The sequence below is a fragment of the Typopeltis vanoorti genome, chromosome 12, assembly GCF_054136105.1.
Source record: "Typopeltis vanoorti isolate ZY-2024b chromosome 12, IOZ_Tvanoo_1.0, whole genome shotgun sequence".
Taxonomy (NCBI): domain Eukaryota; kingdom Metazoa; phylum Arthropoda; class Arachnida; order Uropygi; family Thelyphonidae; genus Typopeltis; species Typopeltis vanoorti.
The window spans coordinates 54,553,609-54,580,223 of NC_143560.1; the positions used below are offsets into that span (position 1 = coordinate 54,553,609).

Sequence of the window (26,615 nt, forward strand, 5' to 3'; positions counted from 1 at the left end):
CCTGTGCTTTATACCGTTCGTGTGCCTGCCGGTCACCTTTCTCCATAAACAAAGAATCAAAATATAATTTCTTGTTAAGTTTAATTCAATTTATGGCCAAGTGAAAAAACTTTATACATCTATCTCTAATCCATAGTATTTTAATAATATGGTGCTGCACCATTTTACCACTTATATATATGTAAGTATGTGATTTCTGCATTATAATCTTGGTATCTCTTTTGGGTCTGGCTCAACTGATGACATTTAATAATGTTTGTCTTTGTGCTTGTTTGCTTGCATCCTTGCGAGTAGAGCAGTTCTGCTTGTTGGCAGGCTTTTGTTGCCTGTGTGAGGCCATTGCTGAGTTTCCTGTCCTGGAATGATTCACATCAGAGTTATAAGTTTAGTAGTGATCCATTAGGGTCACTCAGTGAGATTATCAAAATCTTGTAGATCACTCAAGAGTTTTTGGTCAAAAGCAGTATAGATAGTGGCCCCTCCTATAATGCATGGCATTATACACGTCTGAAGATATGTGCACTTTGCATTATGGGATACTAAGGCAGATGATGTGATGTCATCAACCTCTGTATGCAAATTGGCTAATCGTGTTGATATTTCATGTGCAAACTTTGTTTTCTTATGCTTGGATAAAGGATTAAACGAGAATATAATTTCTTGACAAGTTTAAATTAAAAAATCTGTAGGACCAAAGTTTTTGCTTTGCTTTGTAGACTAAAATAGTGTAGTATTAGTTTCTTTTAGGAAGTACAAGATGATTATTTGAGGTAAAATCAGACAAGGGTGCATGCTATCTACATTGTTATTCTTCATCTATATGGATCATTTTATGAAGAAATGGAATTAACCCTGATGTCAAAATTGGATATGTTAATCTGAGCTCTTTACTTTTTGCATGTCATTTTATCCTCCAAAATAAAAAAATAATAAAAGAGTGCTGCATTAAATTTACTTAAAAATCAGCAGCAAAAAAAGACAAAGGCTATGAAAATGGGCAGGAACATTGTAAATGTCTCCATCTGAAATGGAAAAATCTGTGGAACAAATAAAAAACTTCAAACATATAGGCATGATTTTTAGTGAAGATGCCAAATTAAATATGGAAATAGGTAACATAATTAGTAAAGGCAGTATTGCAGAATGGCAACTGAATAAATGTATGTGAAATATGAGAAAAATTAGCCAAAACACTAAACTAGCTGTACAGAAGACAGTGTTCAAATCAGTTTTAACTTATGGATGAGAGCAGAAATAAAACACTTGATAAAGACTAGAGACTGTAGACATGAGAGTTCTGAGAAAATTAGGGGGGGAGGGGGTACAGATGAATTCAATGGCATCAATTTTAGGAAGGAATTTGATGTTGTTAGCATTCAGGTGTTTGAGCAGGCCCAATCTCAGGTGGTATGGTCACTTAAACAAAATAGAAGAGGAAAGGTTAGTGAAATAAGTGTTTAATTCTAGAAATGCAGGAAAGAGGTTCAGGGGAAGACTAAGATGTAAGGATTGATTCAGTTGGAAATGCTTAGAAGATCAGAATACAAGATCCAACAACATTGGAGTTCTGATGACTGACTAATTGTTAGGAAATTGTCTGTAGTAAGTTAGTATTGTTGTAACTCTTCATGTAGTACTATCATATTATCCTATCCTGCCCTCTCTTTAGGGTGCATATCAGGAAGTTAATTATAATGATGATAAATCGAATTTTAAATGGTTTTGCTTAATTTTATTTATTTTTGCTGATTTCAGTAATAAGGCCAAACCATTATAACAACTAGCATTGAAACAAATCTATAACCAAGAATAACCCAACTGGATAGCATAGTTCAAAAAAATTAACAAAGTATGGTTATATTTCTGCTATCAGAGCAACAATCCTAGGTTAATTAATGAATATTATTTCACATTATGGTTGAAATATATAACCACTGAAACTTATAGTTGATCCCTTTTATTAAAAATAAAATAAATAAAATGGCAAAACTGCTTTTATGGCAAATATCATTAAGAGACGTTATGTCATTCAGGGGCTGGATAAATTAAGTATTACTGTATTTAACATTTAGTTCACATTTAACACAGTATGTATTAAGACAATACCACATACTTGTAGCAGTTTAGCACCATGGGTGAGCTGGAGGTAATCTAGGAACTTTGCTCTAGGTCAAACATGGATCAGACATCAAATGTATTATAATATTTCTGTATTGCATTGGTATTGGCAGTATATGTATGTTATCAAGACAGTGCCAACCTTAAGATCATATTTAATCATATGAATAATTAGCTACATGTGGAAGTCAACTGAATAACAATGGCTAATTAGGGGAACTCATTAGTTTTGAAAACTATATTATGATATATAGCAAAACTGTTAACTTATATTGTTTGGAAAATTGTCTAAAGCTAAGATTTTATTTTCACATGCAGCCTATTTTTAATATATTAATTTAAAATGAGATAAAAAGTGTTGTTGATGTATTAAATCCTCCTCCTTCTCTGATTTATCAGTATACTTTTAGAAAAATTAATTAGTAGAGTACATCCTTTGATGTTTAGAATTTTTTGTTACTTATATTTTTAGGATACAAGACTTCATAGCAACAAGTAAAAAAGAGGAAAAATCTGCTCCAAAAGCAACATCCCAGCCCTCCAAACCAACTGAAGTAGGTGGTTACATAAATCCTTTGTACATTGGAAGGACTTTCACCTAATATTTCTATCTGGACATTTTAAGATACTTGTATATTTTTGTACACATTTTCTATAACTTTAGCTCTCTTTTCTATAAATTCTATAGATAAAATACCACATGCTTCTCCTCCTGCAAGCAACAACACAAGATCACAGCAAACCCATTTTTCTCCTTATGTTCAATAGATATCAAAAAATATAGCTAAAGCTCTCTGCAAATATGATCTCCATTCCAATTTCAAATCATTCATTCAACTAGCTACTATCATCCATTCTCTTGAATCAACTTCATCCTCTTGCACATCCTGGAGTGCATAAAGTTCCTTGTACTTGCAGTTTATCCTACTTCGAACAGACTGGTAAATCAGTTAACATTTGTCTTGAAGAACACAAAAATTACATCTGCAGTTTTCTGTGGCAAGGCTTGACTTGCAGACTGTTCTCTGGATATTCCTTCATTTAGGATTAAATGGAAGATGACATAGTCTTACATAGTAGTTGCTATAGATCTGAGTGACTATTTTTAGAATCAGCATCACCTATGAATTCTCAACAAATATGGCTGCATTAATTGCCAAAGATCTCAGAATCAGTCATTCTGAAACCAGATAACCTGGCTTCACAAAATTAACTTTATGGTTATCTGACCAAGAGAAGGTGCTGTGTTAAGCAGGCTTGTTTTCAATTACAATGTGAATTGTTTCTACATTTATTTAGTTGAGTGCTTGTCATAGTTGTAATTTGCGATCTGAAGATGGAGAGTAGAAACCAGCAAAATGTTAGTAAGTTCAATAAATCACAAGTGACAAACAGCTAGCCTCCAACACTTAGCCCAAGAAGAGCCAAAAAAAGTGATGGGCACAGCTAATAAGGATAAGTCAACTCCCTAACTGGACAAAAATCTAATGAGGAACAGCTCCCTCGCCCCCCCCCCTTCTCTCCTTCAAGCAATACACAAGATCACACAAAACCATTTTTCTCCTTATGTTAATAGACATCAGAAAATATAGCTAAAGTTCTCTGCAAATATAATTCCATTCTCATCCATTCTCCTGAAGATCAACTTCATCCTCTTGCACATCCTTTTTTGTTGTTCATATTGTTCTCTTAAAACTAAATGAAAGAAATGATCATTATTATTCAGGACCTCCATGGAGTCACAAGACTTGTCATGTAAGGCCCATCTTAGATAACACAAAGTCTATCATACCACTCCTTAAACTCATTCACCATGTGTGCTCACATCACCATGTCAGACAATTCATTCTGTCCTCCATACAAAAAATCCTCTTCTCATCATTTCAATTCATAACTTATGGGGATGCCCTGTTATCTTTGCTCCTTCCCCATGTTCTACCATATGAAATATCTCCCTAGTGTTAATTCTGTAATTACCTCTCAACAGTTGAAATGTCTCATTATATCATTCGACTACCATACATCAAGGTCTGCAATCTCCATGCCCTCAGTCTTGCCTCATAGCTAATACTGTACAGTATTGATATAATTTTTGTTGTTCACTTCGGTATCCTTTCCAAGATTAATTTATTTCCTTCAAATATTGTACTTAAATCATTCCCCAAGATCTAAGTACAATATTCCAGGTATAACCATTCAGGGCTTTATATAATGAAATCATCACTTGTTTATCTTGCTGGTAAGTGTTCTTCTCGGTATTGCCAGCAGAGATAAACAAGTGGTATTTCATTATATAAAGCCCTGAATGGTCATACCTGGAATATTGTACTTCACCATGTTACCTTCACCATTTTACAATATGTCTCCTAAACTTCAAATTTCTATCACTCATCACCCCTATACCCTTTTTCTTATCTACTTCCTGTAGTATAGTTCCACCAACAGAGTACCAGCTTCCTATCATTGGATCCCAAATTTCAAGACTTTGCATTTAGTTGCATTAAACTGACATTCCCCTTTCATTTATTAAGCTTCTTCAAATCCTTCTGAAATCCACCATGTTCAAACTGTTACTAATATCTCTTCCCAGGTTCATGTCTACTGCAAACAACTGAATATCCCCCTACAATCCACTGATTATAGGTGGGGGGGAATATTCAGTTCCTACATTGACTGGCGATTGATTATCAATCAGATAGTCAATCTCTAGCCAGTGTACTAACCTAATATCTAAACTCATGTTGTAACTTAAATATCAGCCTATCATTAGTGTCACCTTGTCAAATTCCTTTGTAAAATACAAAAAAAATGGCAGCATATGCCTTTTATCTCATCAAATCTGCTCTTGTTTATTTATGAAAGGCAGTGAGATTACTGAAACAAGGACATCCCTTATCAAATCCATGCTGACTCTCCCACATAACATTATCCTCATCTGTTTGACCCTACTGTATTCTGCTGGGATTCTACTGGATTCTGTCCTACTGTACACCTAAGTGTACAGTAGGACAGAAGGTGATCAAAACTTCTGCCCAACTATGTTTCCACATTCCCCCCCCCCTCTCTCTCTCTCTCTCTCTCTCTCTCACACATCCTGATGGAATAATGGCAGTGTATCCTAAAGATAAGGAATACCTTGCCATCAATTTTCTCCAAATCTTGCTTAGACGACAAGGTAATTCTCTCTACTATTCCACAAACTATCCTTAGTGTGCCCCTCTGATCTTTCATATGCATGACATCACAAAAATTCTAAATGCCCCCCCTGATAGTATCCCTCCAGTTGTTGAAAGAACTTGTACTCTAGAACTCACATCCATCCTGTATCACTTTTATGAGCGTTCTGCTCATCTGGCATCATCCCGTATCTTGGAAACCCAGCTTTTACCTACATAGCTGCACCTAAAAAAAGAGGTAAAAGTCAGCCAGATAACTATTGTCTCCCTTTGCCCTCACCTCAAAACCATCAAAAGTAATGGAAACGACCATCAACAACTGGCTTCTTCACTACCTAGAGACCCATTGGTTATCACCTACTGATTATTAGTAACCACCAATATGAATTATGTCATAGTACATCAGATCTCAGAAAGATTTGGGGACTCTCAGAGAACCCCCTCCCCTGATATATCGAAAGCATTTGATCAAGTGGCATTGTGACACGTTGAATCAGTTTACGGTATGGTCGGATGAACACTGTGTACAATAGTGTGGACCTCCCATGATGAGTGTCTCACTCCATGGAGGTCAAATGTTAATAATAATATTATTATTTATATATTTAAATGTACAGTTCATCTCTGAGAGCTGTTCAGTTTTGATTCTTTTTAAAACGTTTGTACTTTTTTTTTCTTTTCAGTATCAAATTCATTTTTATCCTGCTTAAAATTAAATGATTATCTTTAAACAAAACAGTTACAGAAGACATGCACCTATCAGATAAACATAGAACACAAACAAACACTTACTTAGTCTGTTAAAATGTGTATATATTTCTTATTGAAAAAAGCAGTGAATGATGTATACCATTCATTGTAAATGATTTATATAGATTATACTACCATCTTAGAGAATAATGTTTGTTAAAAAATAAATTTTATATATATATATATATATATATATATTATATTATATTGTTTATTATAAAATAAAATAAATATTGCCAGCTTAGTTGACAGAGTGGTTGATATATCTCAGCAGCCTACAGGTTCAAGTAGAATTTAGATAGGTGATGAATATCTTTACCCTGTGTGAGACTACTATTCTGCTTATCGGAAGCCTGAAATAACTTATAGCTCTGTATTTGGTCTCTAGAACAGAATTTCTGGAATGTGTAAAAAAAATAAATAAAAAATATTTTAAAAAATAAAGAATTCTTAATCCAATGATGATACTAATATAGTATAGGTTTACAACCCTTTTATAGATAACAGCTTCAAAAATAAAAATAAAAATAAATAAATAAAATTAACAATAAATTGGATTTCTTCTGCCAGTGCAGTACAGTGTATTTAGAATATATTTTGAACTTTTAAGCATTTAAATGGTTCCTGGGTTTAGCATTTCAAGTTATATTTCTAGATAATTATAATTATACTGGCTGCTGCTACTGTAATTCTGACAATAATCAAAATGTCATCGGTAAGATCAGTAATAACTGGTCAAGTCATGAATTCTGACATTTTACCCACAAAAACAAGGGAAAGCCTTACAAAGCATCTTTTAAATATGCTATGATCATGTGATCTGTTTAAGAACTTATAAATGCCACTTATTTAGAGTTTTCACTCTTTATTGAATATAAGAAGTGTTAATGCTCCTATTAGTTACTGTTTTTTTTTTTTTTTTTTTTCTGACTGTCAACCTATTTTGGTTGTTCTCTACCTTTTTTGGATTATAACCACTTTGTGAAAGGATAAGACTGAGGTGTTTATATCCAATCCATCACAGGAGATCTAAAAGATCATTTTGAAAATAAAAAATAAAGTTTGTATTCTCCCTTATAAACAAGATCAGATCTCCTTCATTCTCTAAAACCTTCCCATTCATCACTCAAAAAACTAGGGGTATACAACATAATTTATGTTTATGGAACCAGTCAGGAGAGATAGATGCACAGTGGTATAAAAATACTGTGATATTGGTACAGTTGCCAAGTGTGCCAATATCAGAGATGCCAGTGATATGATATTTTACCAATAATTGAAAATTGAAATATGAATCTTCCAAAGAGTGCTAAAAACCCAGCTACACTTTTGCATACACATCTGAACATATCACAGACATGGAAAAGAAAAGAAAACATAAATCACTACTATTCCCACAACACAGACATATTATCTAGTACTGTAACAGTGTACAGAAATAGCCTCTTGATTATAATTTCTTCATCAGGATAGTCAAGGAATCATCAGAAGTTTTGAGAATCCTGAATCACTGAAGAAACTATAAGAAATTGCATAAAAAAAGAATTATTCTACAAGTTTATAATTATTCTATCAAGTTTGGTCTAATTTCATCAGGAAACTAGCACAAGCAAATCTCAAACATTACACACTGTATGATACGCAGAAGAGAGATTAATCCTGAGGTCCAAGAAAAATCCAAAGGAATTCTTTTGTTATGTGGCCAGTAGGAGGAGAAATGATTATGGAAGAATGACACTGTTAGATAAAAATGGGAGTAAAGCGACTGATGCAGAAGACATAGTGGAGTTGTTTAATGATCACTTCATTAGAGTACTTCATCCTGGAAAAAAAAAGGTTTTATTGCCAGAGGGATGGGAAGGCTTCAAGGCTTAGAAGCGCAAGAGGAGAGTGTGCTACAGATAGTAAGTTCTCTGGATGTCAGTAAGGCAATGAGATTGGATAGAATTTCACAACATGTTTTAAGAGAATGTGCTAAGGAACTAACAGTTTCACTGACTTGGCTTGTCAGTGAGAGTCTGAATATGGATAAAGTGCTTATGCTGGGGAAGGAGGGTAAGATTGTTTCATTGCATAAGGGAGGTGATAAAATGGAAGTGCTAAACTAAGGTTTGGCACTTCATATTTTATATTTCTTCTGTAGTTAAGATTTTGAAGAAATCAGTGAGAGATCATATACAGCATTTGACAGATGAGGGTAATGTTATCTGTGAGGGTCAGCATGAATTTGTTACAGGGCACTCTTGTTCTAATAATCTGATTGCCTTTTATAATGAGGAAAAGGTATACTGCCATTTTTTTTATTTTATTTTAAAAAAGAATTTGACAGGGTACCACATGATAAGTTGATAATTAAGTGACAGCATATGGGTTTGTATATCAGGTTAGTGAATTGGATTGGGAATTAGTTCTCTGATAAATATTCGAGAGTTGTGTATGAGGAAGCAGTATCAAGTAGGCAGAAGGTTGCAAGTGGAGTTCCTCATGGCTCACTACTGGGACCTCATATTGTTTAACCTTTATATCAGTGACATTATCAGTGAATTGCAGGGAGATATTCAGTTGTTTGCATATGAAGCTGGAAAGGGTTATTAGTAATAGTGCTGATATGGCAGCCCTTCAGGAGGATTTGAATAAGCTGGATAGATGAGAAGATGATTGGAGGTTTCAGTTTAATGCAACTAAATGCAAGATCTTGAAGTTTGGGATTCATATATGGGAAGTTGTGTATTCTGTTGGAGGAACTATACTAGAAGAAGCGAAGAAGCAGGTAAAATGACATTGGGATGATAATTGATATAGACTTGAAGTTTATGGGGCATATTGCAGAGGTGATGAAGGTGACCCAGAGGATTACTACAATACTGAGAAAGACACTGACTAGCAGAGATAGAAGAGTTGTGGTTCCATTGTATAAAGCTCTGATCAGACCACACATGGATTATTTTTCTCAGATTTGGTTGCCAGGATTTGAAGGGGATAAATTAACCTTGGAGAGGATGCAAAGGCAGATAACAAAAATTATATAAGGACTGTACAATGTTAACAGTGAGAATTGACTAAGGACATGCAGACTGCAGAGTTTGTTGATAGAAAGAGAGAGAGGTGACATGATTGAGACATTTAAACTGTTGAGAGATAGTTTCAGGGTTCAAATTAGGGAGTTCTTTTGCTTGGTGGAACAGGGGGAAGGAGCGAAGACAAGGGGCCATCCCTGGAAGTTCGGAATGGAAGTGATAAGTAAGAGGGTGAGAGTGTTTTTTTTTTTTTTTTTTTTTTTTTTTTTTTTTTTTTTTTGGTTGGACCTTGGAATGCATTTCCTGATAAGGGTGGTGAGAGAACAAACAATGAATGAGTTTAAGGAATAGTATGATGGACTTTGTGTTATTTAAGATGGGCTTCCCACAGTGAGTCTAATGACTCCATGGAGGTCCCAAATAATAATAATCTTAATACACCTTGCATCTCACACTTATAACGTGGTCTATTTTTAAGTTCCTTACTACTGATACCATTTGCTTGCTTGTGAACCCAGTTACTATAATATATCAAGTAATTTTGCTTCATTCTCCTAAAGAAATGGACTGTAATTCACATGAAACAAGATTTTAAATAATAAATTATGAATTTTTTCAACAAACAGTCTCCACATAGTAAACATAATAAACATTTATTCTGACATGTTCCTCCAGTTCTCACAGAAATCTTGGAAGTAAATGATTTTATTTTTCTTTTTACTAACTTGAAAAACTATCAATATTAATTATAATTTGCATAATCGACACATAGCTATGCTAATGTGTCGATAATTTTGCAATAAAACTTAGCATAGTTTTATTGCAAAAATATGTGGAAAAATTTTAAATTACTGTATTTCATGCTATTAATTGTTAATAGACTTAAATTTCTACCAGGATAATGCATCTTGATTGCTTTTGCTTCTCTGCTAGTGAGAATAATCTGAGTGGTAAAGAGAAATTCTGATGAATTACATCATTACAGAACTCTTCTTGCACCAGAAAACAGATAATTAGTAGTGGAGTAATAAGGTTGCTAAAACAGAAAACTTACAGTTTTCATTCACACATTAATTACTATCAGTATAGGCACTGTCTTTGATTGTAGCCAGCACAGATGAAACAGTTAAAATATGAAGTAATTTTTGTTTCTGCTAAGGTAATTACTTTTATGAAATTATAAAATCGATAACTAAAATGATTTTTTTTTTTAATGATGACTAAATAGGTCCAGCCTACCATTGAACAGATCAATACTACAAATGTCTGGGAAGAACTCTGCACTCGGATTACTGATAACGTATCTGGTCCCCTGTCAAATGAACTTAGTGAGAGTTTTTCAGATGAAAAAAATTATATTGATTCTATGGAAAACAGAAGTTCTGATCTGAAATTTTCAAATGGTTGTAATGATAAAGCAGATAATTTTGATTCAGAACGACAGCTTTGCAGTAGTCTAATTCATTCCATTTCCATAGATAGTCAGCAGTCTGAGAGGTCTACTTGCAATCGATCAGTTTCTCTAGGAGATGTTACTTCAGTAGATAATACTGAAGTAGTTATAGAAAATATCAGAAAACCAATTCAAAGAGTGTATAGTGAACCAGCTGGTGTAGGAAGAATAATGGAAACCTTGACAGATGAAGGTAAGAAGACATAAAGTAATAAATATTGTAAATATTTTTACTCTATGTATTGGTTGCACATTAGCATTATTATTTGTGACTCATACACACAATGGCCACAATATGAAAACCTCTGTTGTGATTGCATATTATAGGAACTGCATGTTTTCACTTTGTTAATGATTTTTCTCATTTTGGCTACTTTGCAGGAGGAAAACTCTCTCATTGGCAGCAGGAGCAGGGGGCAGGGAGTAGGAATTCAACTTAAGACACTTAATTTATCCTGCCTCAAAATGCTCCTAAATTTCTTCATGTCACAGATGGAATTTGACTTGAGAACTTTTTGCCCTATCAAATGATATAGACAAACCTAATTATTTACAGTCATCATTAATTATATGTTAAATTCCTTACAGATAATGAGAAGAAAAGCAGTTACAATCAGAAATGTAATACTTTGTGAAACATGTACCTATTTTCAATTGACTTAAATCACATTTTCACCATTGTAATATCATTATCATCATCATTATCATTGTGAGGTCTCCACATAACTTGACAGATTATGTAGAAATCTCCTTTCAGTTTGCTAGAGTCAACCCATAACCAACCCAGTTGCTTACCTAAATGTATTAAATCTTCTATTCACTCTTGAGAGAAATCCAAACATAGACCAACCATTATTAACATTGTTTCTGTTATATTAACATTGTAACACATGATGTATTCACATGAAAATTATTGATATTATATGGGTATCTCCACGGAGTCAGAAGACTCATCATTGGAGACTCTCGCTAACCTTTATACACACAGTACCTATCATACCTCTTTTTAAACGCATTCACTGTCAGGCGCTCACAACTAATTGTAGCAATCTATCCCACTCATTCACCACTCCAAGCAAAAAATCTAGTATGCACACACCTTTACTAACCACACTCTTAAACAACTTTAAAGAGTGACCCCTAGATTTCTCTTGATTGATCGTGTATTAAAAAAATATCCTTTCTGTCAGTATTTTAGATGCCCTTTAATAACTTATAAAAGTTTCTATTATGTCCCTTCTTTTCTGTCTGTTAACTAAACTTTGCAATCCACACACACACACACACTTTTAACCTATCCTCATAGGGAGCATTCCCCAAACCTGCAACTAGCTTAGTCACACCTCTCTGAATCCTCTCTATTTGGATTGTTTTGGATTATTTGGATGCTGAGAAACATACTAATCAACTAACTAATCCACAAGAAACCAGATGACCAAATCTGTCAACAGTGGTCAAGATGCAGCTGAATCATAGCCTTATAACGAGGTATAATAACCTCCCTATCTTGTTAGTATGTTTTTCAGCATCCAAATAATCCTCTGCACTATTTTAGCAACTTTTGCAATATGTCCTTTGAACCTCAACTCTACTGCAAAGTCCCTAGCCTCATCAATATCCTGCAAAATGTGATACATATTATGCAACCTTTCAACCCAAAGTTCATAACCTTACATTTTACAACATTAAGCTTACAACCATTATCCTTTGCCATAATGCCAATTTATTTAAATTATCACAGAGGATATGTATTTATCAACTACAGGAATACCTCGATTATCGTGGTTATTGTTGCCACGAAAAATACCGCAATAATTCAATTCGTGATAATTGGGATAAATAATGCATGTAAAATGGGTGATCAATGCCAAGGATTTTTCAAATCTATTAATTAAATTTTATATATCAAGTAAAAAAGAAATGTGTTAAACGTGTTAAGTAAAAAATGAAGGTTCATTAAGAAAAACAAGATTATTCTTTAATCTTTATTTATATATAAGAAGTACATACAGTACATACAATTATTCTTTCTTGGATAAAAATTCGTGTAGAGTTGTCCTGTGGAATTTTTTCTTTCTTTTTTCTTCGTATAAAACTCAATAGCAACGGATGGAATTTTCAATTTCCTGATGAACTTTCAGTGATCGTTTGAGATTAGGATCGCCGTTCAAGATTTTTTTCTTTAAAATTTTCAGCAATTCTAAACATTTCATCCATTTTTTTGAGGGTAAATTCCTTTGGTGCCAAGTTAATTTTTTTGTCATTATCATTGATTTGAGCATCGTAAGCACGTTCTCTCTCTCTCGAGGTTAATTAGGTCTTCATCATCCAGCTCCTTATCATGTGACTGAAGCAGGTCCTGAACATCACCTTTTTCAATTTCTTTTAGTCCTAGATTGAAGCCCTAGAGTTTGCAGCATGGTCTAAAATATGGCGAACAGTTGATTCATTTAGACCTTACTCTCTTGCAATTTTGGCTTTGGTTATGCTTGCTTCATACTTATTTATCATATGCAACTTATCTTCTAAGCTGAACACACTATGTTTCTTCTTGATAGCTGTAGACTTGAAATCATCCTTATTTCTTTTAGCATTCATTGTAGGGGTAAATAACAAGAGAAATAAATATCCACATGTACTTCAGGCAAGGGCAGATAGTTACTGGTAAGTGGTGAGAAGGCGGCGTCGGATGAAAACGAAGCGCTACAAGAGAGCGATACCTGGAGAGTGGCGACTCGAACTGGTTGCATATGTAGTGGGCTACATCTCGCAGCCGCGATAATTCGAATTTGGAGTGCAATAATTGGAATTTTGGTATCAAATTATAAACTGCGATAAATCGAGAATCGCAATAATCGAGGTATTCCTGTATTGCCCTCTCCAGTTTGTATCATCAGCAAACAACTTAATATCCTTCCTTAAATCTTTCCTTATGTCATTAATATTCAAATTAAAGAGTAGTGATACTAGTACAGATCACTTAGACATTCCATTAGTCACCCTCATTCTCTTATATTCCATTCCACCACACGAGGAGGAGGGCTGAAAAGTTCTGATAAATGCCTAGAACAAAAATGATATTCAAACATCTGGTATAATCACAAGAACAAACATATCTTAAAACCCTTTAATCCTCATGTTTCATCAAATTGTTCAAATCATAATACTTTTTCTTTTAAGATATATAAGAAATCATGTGAGAGGTTTTGAAGAAATTCAAAGACACAAGCTGCCGGCCCTCATGAAGTTTTTTGTGCTGTAAGAAAAGTCCGCAACTGAGATTCACCAAACTACATGTGAGACCTTAAGGGACTGTGCCCCCCCCCCCCTCCCCAACATATCCAACAGTTGCCAGATGGATGGCCAAGTTTAAAACTGGGCATCCTGAGACAACAGGTGCCCCCAGATCAGGAAGACCTTCTACAGCGATCACACCTGAAAAACATTGATGCAGTGCATGCCATTATCCTTGATGATAGACAAATACCAGCTAAAAACATTGGCTAATATTCATGCAAAGACTCTGGGGATATCTAGTGAGTGAGTTGGGATCATTATCTACCAACATCTGGACGTGCAGCAGCAGCAGCTCTCTCTGAGCAAAGAGGGTCCCCAAATGTTTGAATGTTGCCCAAAAGAGAGAATGTGTGCTGTCATCTCAAGGGATTTTGATTCATTTTGAGAAATTAAGAGAGAAATCAATTTTTGCTCGTATTGTGACTGTTGATGATACATGGCTTTCACTATGATCCAGAGACCAAACAACAGTCAATTGAGTGGAGACACAAAGTTCTCCATGGGCAAAGAAGTACCAAATCCAAAAGTCAGCAGAGAAGGGTTTGCCTTTGTTTTTTGGGATATCAATGGTGTAATCCTTACCAAGTACCTCAAAAAAGGTGAAACTGTTACAGCAGTAGTTTTATTCAATAGCTCTAAAAGAATTGAAGGAAAAATCCTGCAGGAAACCGAGCACAGGCATGTTGCTTTTGCAGGACAATACACATATGTTCATGCTACTCATGAAACCCAATAAACAATTCACAACTTAAGCTTTCAATGTCTGCCTCACCCACCCTATTTTGCCAGACCTGGCCCCATCTGACTATTTCCTATTCCCAGATTTAAAGGAATACTTGAAAGGAACAAAATTTACTACAGATGATGAGGTCATATCTGCAGCTGAGGACTGGTTTGTGCAACAAGGGAAAGACTTTTTTCTCAGAGGATTGCAGATGATCCCGTAGTAGCAGTGTAACAAATGTATAACATTTCGTGGGGAATATGTAGAATAATGTGTAAGTTACATGGTTCTACCTCAATTCCTTTTGGTGATTATCACAACTTTTCAGCACACCCTCATATGTCTGACAGACCCTCCCACCTATGCTACCAGCTTTATATCCAATAATAAGTTTGAGTAATTTCCAATTTCTTAAACGTATTATTATTATCTATGATTTTAAATCTTCTTCTTATTATCTATGGAGTCAAAGACTCATTGTGGGAGGTCCCTTTGTCATACACACAGCTCATCATACCATGCCTTAAATACATTCAGATTCTCTGCAGACACCACACTCTCATGCAAGGCATTCCACTTATTCACAACGCTCTATGCAAAAAGTACTTCTCATGCCCTTGCTTACACCCTCCTTATACAGCTTCCAGGGATGACCTCTTGTTCTCCCCTACTTCCCACTATTTTATGAAAAATCTCCTCAACATTAATCCTATAACAACCCCTTATCAACTTATACATCTCTATCATATCACCCTCCTCTCCACTAAACTCTGTAAATTGCATCTTTTTAACCTTGATTCATACTCAGCATTCCAGAGACCAGAAACTACCTTAGTACATGACTTGCAAATGAGATATAACACTGCTTTATATCTAATTTATACGAAATTAGATATAAAGACGTGTTGTACACTCTTCCACTTATAACCTCTGTGGGCCACTGTATTATGAACCAAATTAAATAATTGCTGTGACAAGATGAGCTTGAAATACGGCTGTAATAGAGTAAAATTATGAAAATAGATGGAAGACAGAGAAAACATCAACTTCACAATTCAGTGAATCTATAAAACAGTTACCACGTTTTAGTTACTGAAGCACAATTTTTAATGAAGATGGCATTGTCTGAATAAGTACCCTTGAAGGGTATATAAGGAAAAATGTAGATAGTATAGAATAAATAAGAGTGATAAGATTAGTAGCTAATTAAACAAATCTGTATCGAACAAGACAGAAATTAGCCAAAACACGAAGTTAATAGTTTGACTCATCATACTAGTTTTAACATATGAATCTAAATGTTATTTGCAATAAAGCAATTGATTTTAAAAGGACAAAATGGATTATGTCAGTGGCAGAATCATGTTAAAATTGAAATCAGAAATAAAAAAAAGGTGCTATAGTCACTCAAAGAGAATGGGAGATGCAATATTATCAAGACACATGCTTGATCAAAAGAAAAAATGGCAAAAGAGCAAGATATTGATGCAGTTAGGAATTTTTTAGAAGACTGAAAAACAATATCTGATCAAATCAGAGATCTAACCAATAACATCGATACGAAAGAACAAAGTTTGATGAAATTGAAGACTTGACAGCAAGAAGATGTCAGCTCCAATTTTATCAACTTTAATAAAATTTATTAAAAAAAAAAAAATTAGACTCTTATTTCTGTTTACTTTATTAAGGTAAAATCCTTTCCCTCATCAGAGCTGAATGAATTTTAAAGAGCTGTACCCTTTTTGTGCCAAACTGCATAAATATATAAATTAATAAATAGGGTAAATAAGTAACAAAATGGTGTTACAAAACTATTTATTACTACATGGAAATATGTCAGAAAATATCAAACATAGTTTTATGAAGGTGGTAAAACATTCTGGAGACTATTAAAAAAAGCTCAGAAATGGAGAAAAGAGTACTGTAAAAGGAATCAGAAATGATAAATTTTTTCTATATACTAATGCCAGAAATATCAGGAACAAGAGAGGGAAGTTTTTAGCATTGGTTAGTGCAACCTCGCCAAAAGTTATAGGCATTAGTGAGACTTGGCTGACAGCAGATGATGTAGTTGCAGGGATAGAATGTGGAGAGTTTAGTATTTTCAGGGAAGACAGAGAACATAGGATGGGGGGGGGGGGAAGAAGGGCACTGCTGATGATAGCGATGAAGCATCCAAAACGAATAGGAGTTAGGCAGGAGGGTGGCTGTTCATTTGAAGCCATCTGGTGTGAGGTCAAGGCCAATTAGACAAAATACACAGGTAGTTACTATAGGCCAGAGGGTTCCACAGGTGACCTGGAGGACTTCAACTATGGAGATGTCCTATCCTTCTCATCCATTCTAGGACGGTTGATCTCCTTCCCCCCCCCCTCAATGGGAGTTTACGATGAATTAATGCAGCCGGTTCGTTACTCCTCTGCTGCAGCCCCTAAGAGCAGTATTCATGACTGTAGTTCGTGTGTGTTTACAGGGCTGGTTTACCTGCTTGCGGGAGGTAAAACCCTGCTGTCCACACTCAATACCAGCTAACTTGGCTATGTCTGAGAAAGATCCTTAAGCTTATGGAGATATAGACTAGAAAAAAGAAAGATCACATGGCAGGAAATGGAATTTATACACCTACTGAGAGATAATTACTTGAGGCAGCATATGATGGAGGGAACTAGGGGGTGTAAGCATAATTGTACCTGGTTATAGGATCAGAAGAGCTACCCATAACTAAGGTGGCCATATTGCCTCTGATTGGTGAAAGTGACCATGCGATCTTGATTTAGGAGATTGTAAAATATGAGGAATTACATTTTACAATCTCCCAAGTCTGGTGTGTGTGACATCAGGCACACAGAATCCTTCATCAAAAACTCACAACACTGTAAAAAAACCAGGAGAAATCTTACCAAAGGACATTCTTGCTAGTTCAGATATTCACAGATGTTCCTGTAGACAAAGTTATGGCATTTGTAGATGATCTGTTTCCTCCTGACATCTCCCAACTATTTAGACATCTCAACTCAAATTATTTCTGATGCAATGGAAAAATCTACAAACAACTATCTGGCCTTGCAATGGAAAGCCCTTTATCTCCTCCATGTGCTAACTTATTCATGGAAAACTTTGATAAAATTTCTTGCTATCTATCAGAGATATATAGATGACATAATCTGGAAATGCAGTGTGGCTGAGTTGTACGATTTTCTTTCATCTATTAACTCCTTTCACCATAAAATTAAATTCACCTTAGAACTTGAAAATGAAAGAAAATTATCCTTCCTAGATGTTTTAATTTAAAAAAAGAAAACAGAAGGAGACCTTGCTCTTAGTGTATAGGTAATGACCTATACAAGTGGGCTTACAGTACTTCACTGCACCATATATTGCAAAAAATAGGTATTATACACACAAAGAAAAAAAAAACAATAATCTCTATTACAGGAAATGAATAAACACTAAAAGAAGAATTACATTCTCTTCTCCAGCTATTGGTGAGCAATGGATATTCTAAGAAAAATGGTACAAAGAATACTATTTTTTCTACTCCTGCTCCACAACAGATTCCTGACAATCACTACTGAGCCTTGGTTTCCGTCCCTTATATTGGCAAACTTTCTCTCGAAATCGCCAATATCATGACATAAGAGAAACCTTCAAGTGCATTGTGGTTATATGAGCTCTGTTACATTCACCTAAGGACTGCAACCCTTTCAACAAACATCCTGGAGTTTACAATAGTCCTTGTTCTTGTGGCCTTGCTTACATAAGCCATACATCTAGAGGTTATCATTTATCACATTCCTTTTTTGGTAAAAAAAAAAATTATTATTGAGAGAGACCTATAGGGACTCATCAAGGGAGGCCACATTCTACACACACCAGCTATCATACTGATTTTTGAATTCATTCACACTGCTTGCACTCACAACATCCAATTGTAATCTGTTCCAATCATGCACCACCCTATGAGAGAAAAATCTAGCCCTTACTCCCTTCTTAGTAGCATTTATTTTTAGCTTCCAAGGATGCCCTTTTGTCCTTTCCCCAACCTCCATAAATTGAAAAATTCCATCAATTGAAATCCTATATGACTCTTTCAGAAGTTTGTAAGTCTCAATCATATCACCCCCTTTCTCCTGTTTGCTAGTGCCTGCAGTCTACAAATTCTCAATCTGTCTTCATAATTAGTATTCCACAATCCTGATGTAATTTTTAACACTCCTTTCCACTCTCTCCACTGTATCAGAATCACGATGGAAACCAGAAGACCAGACCTGCAGACAGTAGTCGAAGAGAGGTCTTATCAAGCCCTTATAAAGAGGCAAAATGATATTCTTATCTTTACATGTGAATGTTTGTTTTTCAGCATTGCAATTATCTTTTGAGTTGTATTTGCAATCTTTGCTACATGGCCCTGAACTTCAACTTCCTATCTACTAACACTCCAAGATCCCTAGCCTCATCAGCTTCTTTTAGCATAATCCCACCAATATAATATGATATTGGATATCTAATCATGCCGAAGTGAATGACTTTACATTTACTGACATCCATTTTCCCATGCCCACAATTCCACCCTATTCAAATCATTCTGCAAGTACTGTATATCAGCAGCATTCCTGATTACCCTAGCTATTTTTGCATCATCAGCAGATAGCTGTATGTTGCTTATCAAATCCTTCCCAATATCATTAATGTACAGATTGAATAACAGTGGACCAAGCACTGATCATTGTGGTACACCATTTGCTACTTTAAATCTTGTAGACTCAGATCCCCCTTATACCACTTTTTGATATCTGTCAGTCAGTCAGTCATCCTCTTATCCATCATCTTATTCAATCCAAACCTATTCTTCAATTTATGCAACAGTCCACCATGCCGTATTCTGTCAAAAGCCTTAGCAAAATCCAAAAGTATTATGGTGTATCCATTCATTCCCCTCATCTAGTTCAATGGTAATATTGTTATAGAATGTGAACGAGTTGCTAAAACATGACCTTCCCTTAGTAAATCCTTGTTGCTCATTGCAAATTAGAGATTCACTGTCAACCCATTTCTGAATGCAAGCGCTAATCAATTTTTCCAAAATCTTCACCACCACTCCTGAGATACAAATTGGTTGATAGTTGGATATATCGGTCTTGCACCGCCTTTGTGCAATTGAATTACCATACATTCTTTCCATTCCTGCAGAATCTTCCCTGTTCTAAGACTTATATTAAACAGCCTGGTCAAAGGAATAGCCAGTTCAGCTGAATGCTCTTTTAGCGTACGTGCTAGATATCCCATCAGTTCCTATTGTTGCTGAATTCTTTTCAGTTTGTGCAACAGCTCTAATACCTCATCCTCATACACCTGAGTTTCTTCATCCAGTGAAGAGGTCTCAGTGAGCTCAATGTCATGTACACTAGGTTGATATCTTTTAACAAAATGGGCACTCAATAGTTGAACAACCTCTTCTGCATCTGTAACCCTCATGCCATCTGCATTTAGAAGAGTTATTCTTTCATATTCATTCCTTCTTTTACTTGCAGCATATCAATAGAATTCTTGTGGGTTGTCTTTAGCATATACAGAGCCAGTTTCTTTTCATACTCGAGCTTTGCTTTCCATACAACAGTTGTGACTATTCTAGCCTGCTGTTTGTAATTTTCATAACGGACATCATCCTTATGCACACGGTATTTCTTCCACATCATCCTTTTTCTTACAAATCCCTTGCTTAATAAGATTACTCATCCATTTGACTCCTACCTATTTATTCTTCAAACTCTCGGGACACATTCTGATATTGCAATATCAGAATATGTCCCGAGTTGTATTTTTCACTGTAGCTTATTAATTATGATCAAAATACCAGGGGGGGGGGGAGTCTGGAAAGTTCTGATAAACACCTAGAGCAAAAATGATATTAAAGTAACTGATATTAACCACAAGAAAGAACATATCTTAAAACCCTTTAATCCCATGTTTCATCAGATTGTAATAATTTGTTCTTTTTCTTTTTGGATATATATATATATAAGAAGACATAAAATTAATTAATTTTTGTTCTAGGTATTTATCACAACTTTCCAGACTCTGCCCACCTCATATATTTGGACATCTTTGAAGAATATATTTTGCAAAAAAAAATAAATATTGGGTATAATCTGTTTTTCAAACCACAAAAACGTTGGATAATTTTCAAATATTCAGTTTTGAAAATAACCAACTATCTTTTAAATGTACATTTAAATAAATAAAAAAAAATCAGTAAAATATATTTATGCTGCATTAAATTATATGAAGGATATTAACACCTCTCAAGCACCTTTGAACTCATTTTCTAACAAACACTCGCACACCTCTGACAACCCATTCACCACCCTACAAGCCAAAAATGTAGTCTTCATACATTATTATTATACTACGTGACACCTCCAGGAAGTCCAAAGACTCATCAAGGGAGAGCACCTGCTCTACAACTCTCTATCTCCACCACTCATATTTTCACTGGCAATCACAAACATCCATGCCCATGGCAGGATTTGAACCCTCAGCCTTTTGACTGGAGAGCGAATACACTAACCTGGCCAACCAGGCCAGCAAAAAGTTCCTCTATTCTTGACTAGAATCGAGCTCACGATGCACTTTCTTCAGTCAGTCTAGCACTAAGGAGTGCAAACACCACTTTCACTGAGCTACACAGACTACCTACCATACATACATACCCTTTGTAACCACATGCTTACTTAATTTACAGGTGTGACCTCCTTTCATTTCCTGTCATGTATTGAAAAAAGTCATCAGTTTCACTCATATAAAATCCCTTTTAATACTTATATCTATAGGCAAATTGCCTCCTACCATACCAGAAACTCAGCACCATATGCCTGCATTAGTTTTTTTTTGGAAAAAAGAAAGAAAAAGAAATTAGAAGAAGAATAACTTAGACATAAAAAAATTATTTGTCCCAGTGGCATATCTTCAATTGTACTCAAATGCAGTGCTCCAAAGCTAAAATCTGTCATCTGTCTGATCTGGAAGCAAGCACATATCCAATCTATTCCAAAAAAGGAAGAAAAAGGTCTGCTATCTAAATACTCCTGTTACCATCACCTCAATCCTCTTCCTAATAAGGGAAATTTATCAACAGTCAACTTTTCCACCTACCTAATGGCCTACCAGGTAATCAGTGACAATCACTATGGATTCTGTCTAGATACATGGTCAACCTCTTAGCCTATATAATCCATAACTAGATACATGCCATGGAAAAGTTCAGAGAAATATGCTGTCACTCTCAACGTTTCCAGGACTTCAGTTGTGCTTGGCATTGAGATCTGCTCAGTAAACTCTCATCCTTTGGTCTATCTACTACTCTGTAATTGGGTAAGCTCTTGTCGTTCACTGCACATCATGGTGAATGACCCCCCCCCTTGAACTTTGTTGTCTATCCTCTTTCTTCTATACATAAATGACCTACTCTCAGTCACTACCATTCCTCTCCAAGCTTTTGCTGATGATAGTGCATTCCATTTGTCCCACTCATTTGACAAACCATGCAGTGCTCCAAGTACAGCATGAGCCCTGCAGTAGACCATTAGTCACCCATCTAATGGATCGATAGGTGACTTGGATTAAAGCCTACATAGCTCAGTTATAGATGAAGCTCTTTGGTTGGAAAGACATGGGTTTAAATCCCATCTCAGAGCTTTTCAACTGAAGGTAGGTTGGCTGGTCTTATACAGAAGTTGAAGAGTTCCCCTTCTGGAAACTTGGATTTTTCTTCCTGTAACCAGGCCAGTAGAACACACAATTTACAGATGAAAGTGCATTACCACTAATAGTAACATATTGGTTCATAAGATGGTGCTGAATGCCTGTTTGGGCATTCCAGCCATGCTATCTTCATATGCTAAATAAATAAATATTCTCCTGGATCTAGTTCACTCATGTACTACTCTTTGATTTCTGTCCATTAGGCACCCTCTTATCCATAACTCCACCTTCATATCCAGTTCTATTTGTTTCAGTTTATGGACCAGAGTTCCATGTGATGTACTGGACTTTCCAAAGACACCGTGCAGCCATTTCCTTTATCCAACTCGGTTGTCACTTTATTATACAGAAAATTACTTAGACAAAACCTGCCTTTCACAACATCATACAGCTCCCTGTCTATCATTTGCTTGTCCACCCAACTGAATTCTATCTTTTACAACTTCTCCAATACTTTCACCAACATGCTCATGATACTGATTGATCTGTAATTTCTTACCTATGTCTTGAAGCCTGTTGGAAGTTTTTTCCCACTTGGTTAGACTATAATAAATTTAGTTTAATCCTTTATCCAAGTGTATGCAAACAAAGTTTACGCCTGAAGTATCTTCAGGACTGAGGCAACTCATGGTAAAGGTGGACCAAGCTCTCATCATTCCTTGTCTCAGTATCTCCCATAATGCAAAGCACATCTCCTTGCAGACATGTATAATGCTATGCATTAAGGGAAAGGCCACTACCCAGACCGGTTTCGACCTGGGTAGAAGTGGGAGCCAGACCCAGAAGTGGTGATACTAAAGCAGAAAACAATGGAGAAGTCATATTTAGCTTACGAGTTGCCAAAAGGTGTACCACCTTATTATTAAATTACTCTGAATTTAGAGAAAGATGTTGGAAGTTTTTCCCCACTTGGTTAGACTATAATAAATTTGGTTTAATCTTTTATCCAAGTGTAAGCAAACAAAGTTTGCGCCTGAAGTATCTTCAGGACTGAGGCAACTCGTGGTAAAGTTGGACCAAGCTCTCATCTCTCCTTGACTCAGTATCTCCCATAATGCAAAGCACATCTCCTTGCAGACATGTATAATGCCATGCATTAAGGGAAGGGCCACTACTCAGACTGGTTTCTGAGTAGTGGCCCTTCCCTGGCGTGGGTGAGTTTTTGACCTTTATTGAATGTTCAAGTACAGGCCAAACTCCAAAAACTCAGCATTGTTCCCCTCAGTAACAGGCTCACCCTGCCACTGAGAAGAACTCTCAGAATCAGTTGGCTCTACACTGTCGCAGGCTCACTCCACCACCAAGCAGAGCCGCTAAGTTGCTCATATCTCATCTGAGGGGTAACAGCAACAGCCATGCCTCAGTTAACTTCACAGGTTACAGCATTGCCATTCATTACCCCCCACCACCACCCAGGACCTGGGTGACAGCAACAAGCGAGCCTTGGTTAAAACTTCATGGGCTACAGCATTGCCATTCATCACCCAAGCTTCCAACCAGTTTCGACCTTTATTGAGGTCTCAGAAGTGGTGATATTAAGGCACTATTATCTCCACCTGGATGGTATTGCCTTTTTGCATGATCATTCAGTAACTGAACTATTTTATCTGCTTCAGTTACTTCCCTACCCTCAGCACTCGTTAAAGTCATCCTTCCACATCCTTTCCTTCATGCTTACACAGTGATATGAATACATTATGGAAATAACTACCACATAAGAGTAAAATTTTAGTTTACATTAAACTAAAGTTTTACTCTAACACAGTAATTGTTTCCATAATTTTCATAATGTCATCCTTTCATAGTTCTTCATCTTATTCACCATGTGGCAAAAACCTTTGGCTTGCTGAGCTAACCTCCTCTCATCAAAAAAAATGAGTACAGTACATCAGGGGGACGCGGATTTAGAGTGCTGTTCATTTGAGGCTGTCTGCCGTGAGATATAGGCTAGGCCAACAGAACTAAATATGTGATTGAGTGTTGCTATAATCCAAGGGGAATATGGGAGAATGTAGATGACATGCACTCCCAAATTAGTATGATGAGCACAGGTCAAGTAATTATTATGAGGGATTTCAATTATGTGGACATAGATTGGAAGGAGAAAGAATGGTCAGTGGCAGGGAAGGAAATGGAATTTATACAGCCACTGAGAGATAATTACCTGAGGCAACATTTAATGGAGTAGACACTAGGTCTAAGAGTGCTAGATCTGATCATGCAGATCCAGCACTCTTGCAAAAACATGCAGAATTTTCTATAAAGAAGAGATATATGTGGAATTCCAAGCAGGTGATTATGACAAGCTGAAGAGTCAGCATTCAACCATGGCATAAGAATTTAGAGGGGGGAGAGATGTTGATAGTGCATGGGAGGTGGTCAAGTGGTGTTTGAAGAAAGCAGTATCTGAATACATATATATATACCTAGAGTCAGAAGGATAAATCAGGTAGGAGTTAGATGGATGAATAGCTTCATTAAGAAGCAAGAGTTGCACACAAAGAAAAAGTTGTGGAGGGATTATAAAGAAAAAGGGGGATCATCATCCCATGTATAAGATACAGGCAAGAAGGATGACCAGTACAGTAAGGAAGGCTAAACCTAATTATGAGAGAAAATTAGCTGTTGAGGCCAGAAGAAACCCTAAAGAGTTCTTTCACCATGTGACAAGTAAAAGGAGGAATGGAAGGATGACTTTAAAAAGCATTAATGGTGGGGTGGTAACGGAACCAAACCAAATAGTTGAATTACTGAGTGAGCATTTTGCAGGGATGTACCATTTAGGTGGTGACACTGACTGACAGGAGAAGAAATGGAGTGCTTAAAATATTGCAGAACTTCAATACAAATACAGCCTTGGAATTGAATGGCATATCAGCCCATGTATTACAAGAATGTGCAAAGGAATTATCAGCTCCTCTTATTAAGCTGCCTAATTTAATCCTCAGTACTGGAGTGAAAAGAGGACAAAATAGTCCCATTGCATAAAGGATGCTCCAAGACAGAAGTAGCAAATTATAGGCCAATCAGCATCTTGGGGTGGTGGTGGTGGTGGTTAAGGTATTGGAGAAATTGCTGAAAGAATTCAGGACTTGATGGATAGGAATGTGATATTCTACAAGGAACAACATGGATTCGTGAAGTGTAGGTCTTGCCTTTGTAATTTGCTTACTTTTTATAATCAAGTGATAATAGAGTTAGACAAAGGAAATGGTTATTCAGATATTGCTAGACTTAACAAAAACATTTGATGATTCCACATAGAATCTATTGCATAAACTGGAGCAAATGGGGATGGACATGAATCTGGTGATTTGAATTAGAGCATGGCTGATGGATAGGTATCAAAGAGTGATTTATGGAGGAGTTGAGTCCAGGAGAAGGCAGGTAACCAGTGGTGTACCCAAGAGCTCAGTACTTGGGCCTCTGTTGTTTAATTTGTATATTATTGATATAGGATATGATTCTTCAGGAAACATTCAGTTGTTTCTGACAATGCTTAACCAGGAATGTTTAAGAAATGGTAAATGAAGATGATACAGAAATCTTGCAGGAAGACTAAAACAGACCAGCCAAGATAAATGGCTGCCAGTTTAATGTAGCCAACTGTAAAGTGATACAGTTTGGGAAGAGATCAAAAGCTGTATACTATATCGATGGGACTGAAATGCAGGAAGCTGATCATAGTCTTGGGTGTGATTGTGGACAGGGAGTTGAAGTTTAGATGGCATATTGTGGAGGTAACCAAAACAGCACATTAGATTACGTGGTTGTTGAAACACTAACGAGCAGGAATGAAGAGGGTTTTATTCCCTTTAATAAGGTCACATCTGGACCACTGCACACTGATCTGGACTCAACTCATGTATTATGTAAGGATGAAGTTGTGGAGAAGATCCTTAAGCTAGTGACAAAGATTGTGGCAGGTCTGTGGAATAAATTGATGGTCTGTATGCTTCAAAAATTAGTTGATAGGCAAAAAAAAAAATGTGACATGATAGAAGCATTTAAGTTATTAAAGGGATTTTATAGGATTGACACTGCAGATGTTTCTGCAATACATGGCAAAAAGGGAGAGAACAAGGGGTCACTAGTGGAAGTTGTGTAAGAGTGTGGTTAGCATGGGTTTAGGATAATGGATCTCCCATGATGAGTCTTTTGACTCCTTGGAGATACTGTATAATAATAATAATAATCTACTTTCCTTACTGTACTGAACATCCTTCTAGCTCATGCTTGCTGATTACTCTTCACTTTATATAACTACAACTTTTTTTTTTTTTATGCAGCTCTCACTTGATGTTTCATCTAACTCCTAC

At 36.0% G+C, this 26,615-nt stretch overlaps 1 protein-coding gene across 1 annotated transcript in view; it reads left to right on the forward strand.

Moving 5' to 3' along the window:
* Positions 1–26,615, forward strand: part of fab1 (1-phosphatidylinositol 3-phosphate 5-kinase fab1) — a 757,444-nt gene that overhangs the window by 452,623 nt on the left and 278,206 nt on the right. The window contains exons 29-30 of the mRNA XM_090401892.1: positions 2,591–2,672; positions 10,290–10,707. Of these exons, the coding sequence (XP_090258018.1) occupies positions 2,591–2,672; positions 10,290–10,707 (500 nt within the window). The remainder of the gene's footprint in view (positions 1–2,590; positions 2,673–10,289; positions 10,708–26,615) is intronic.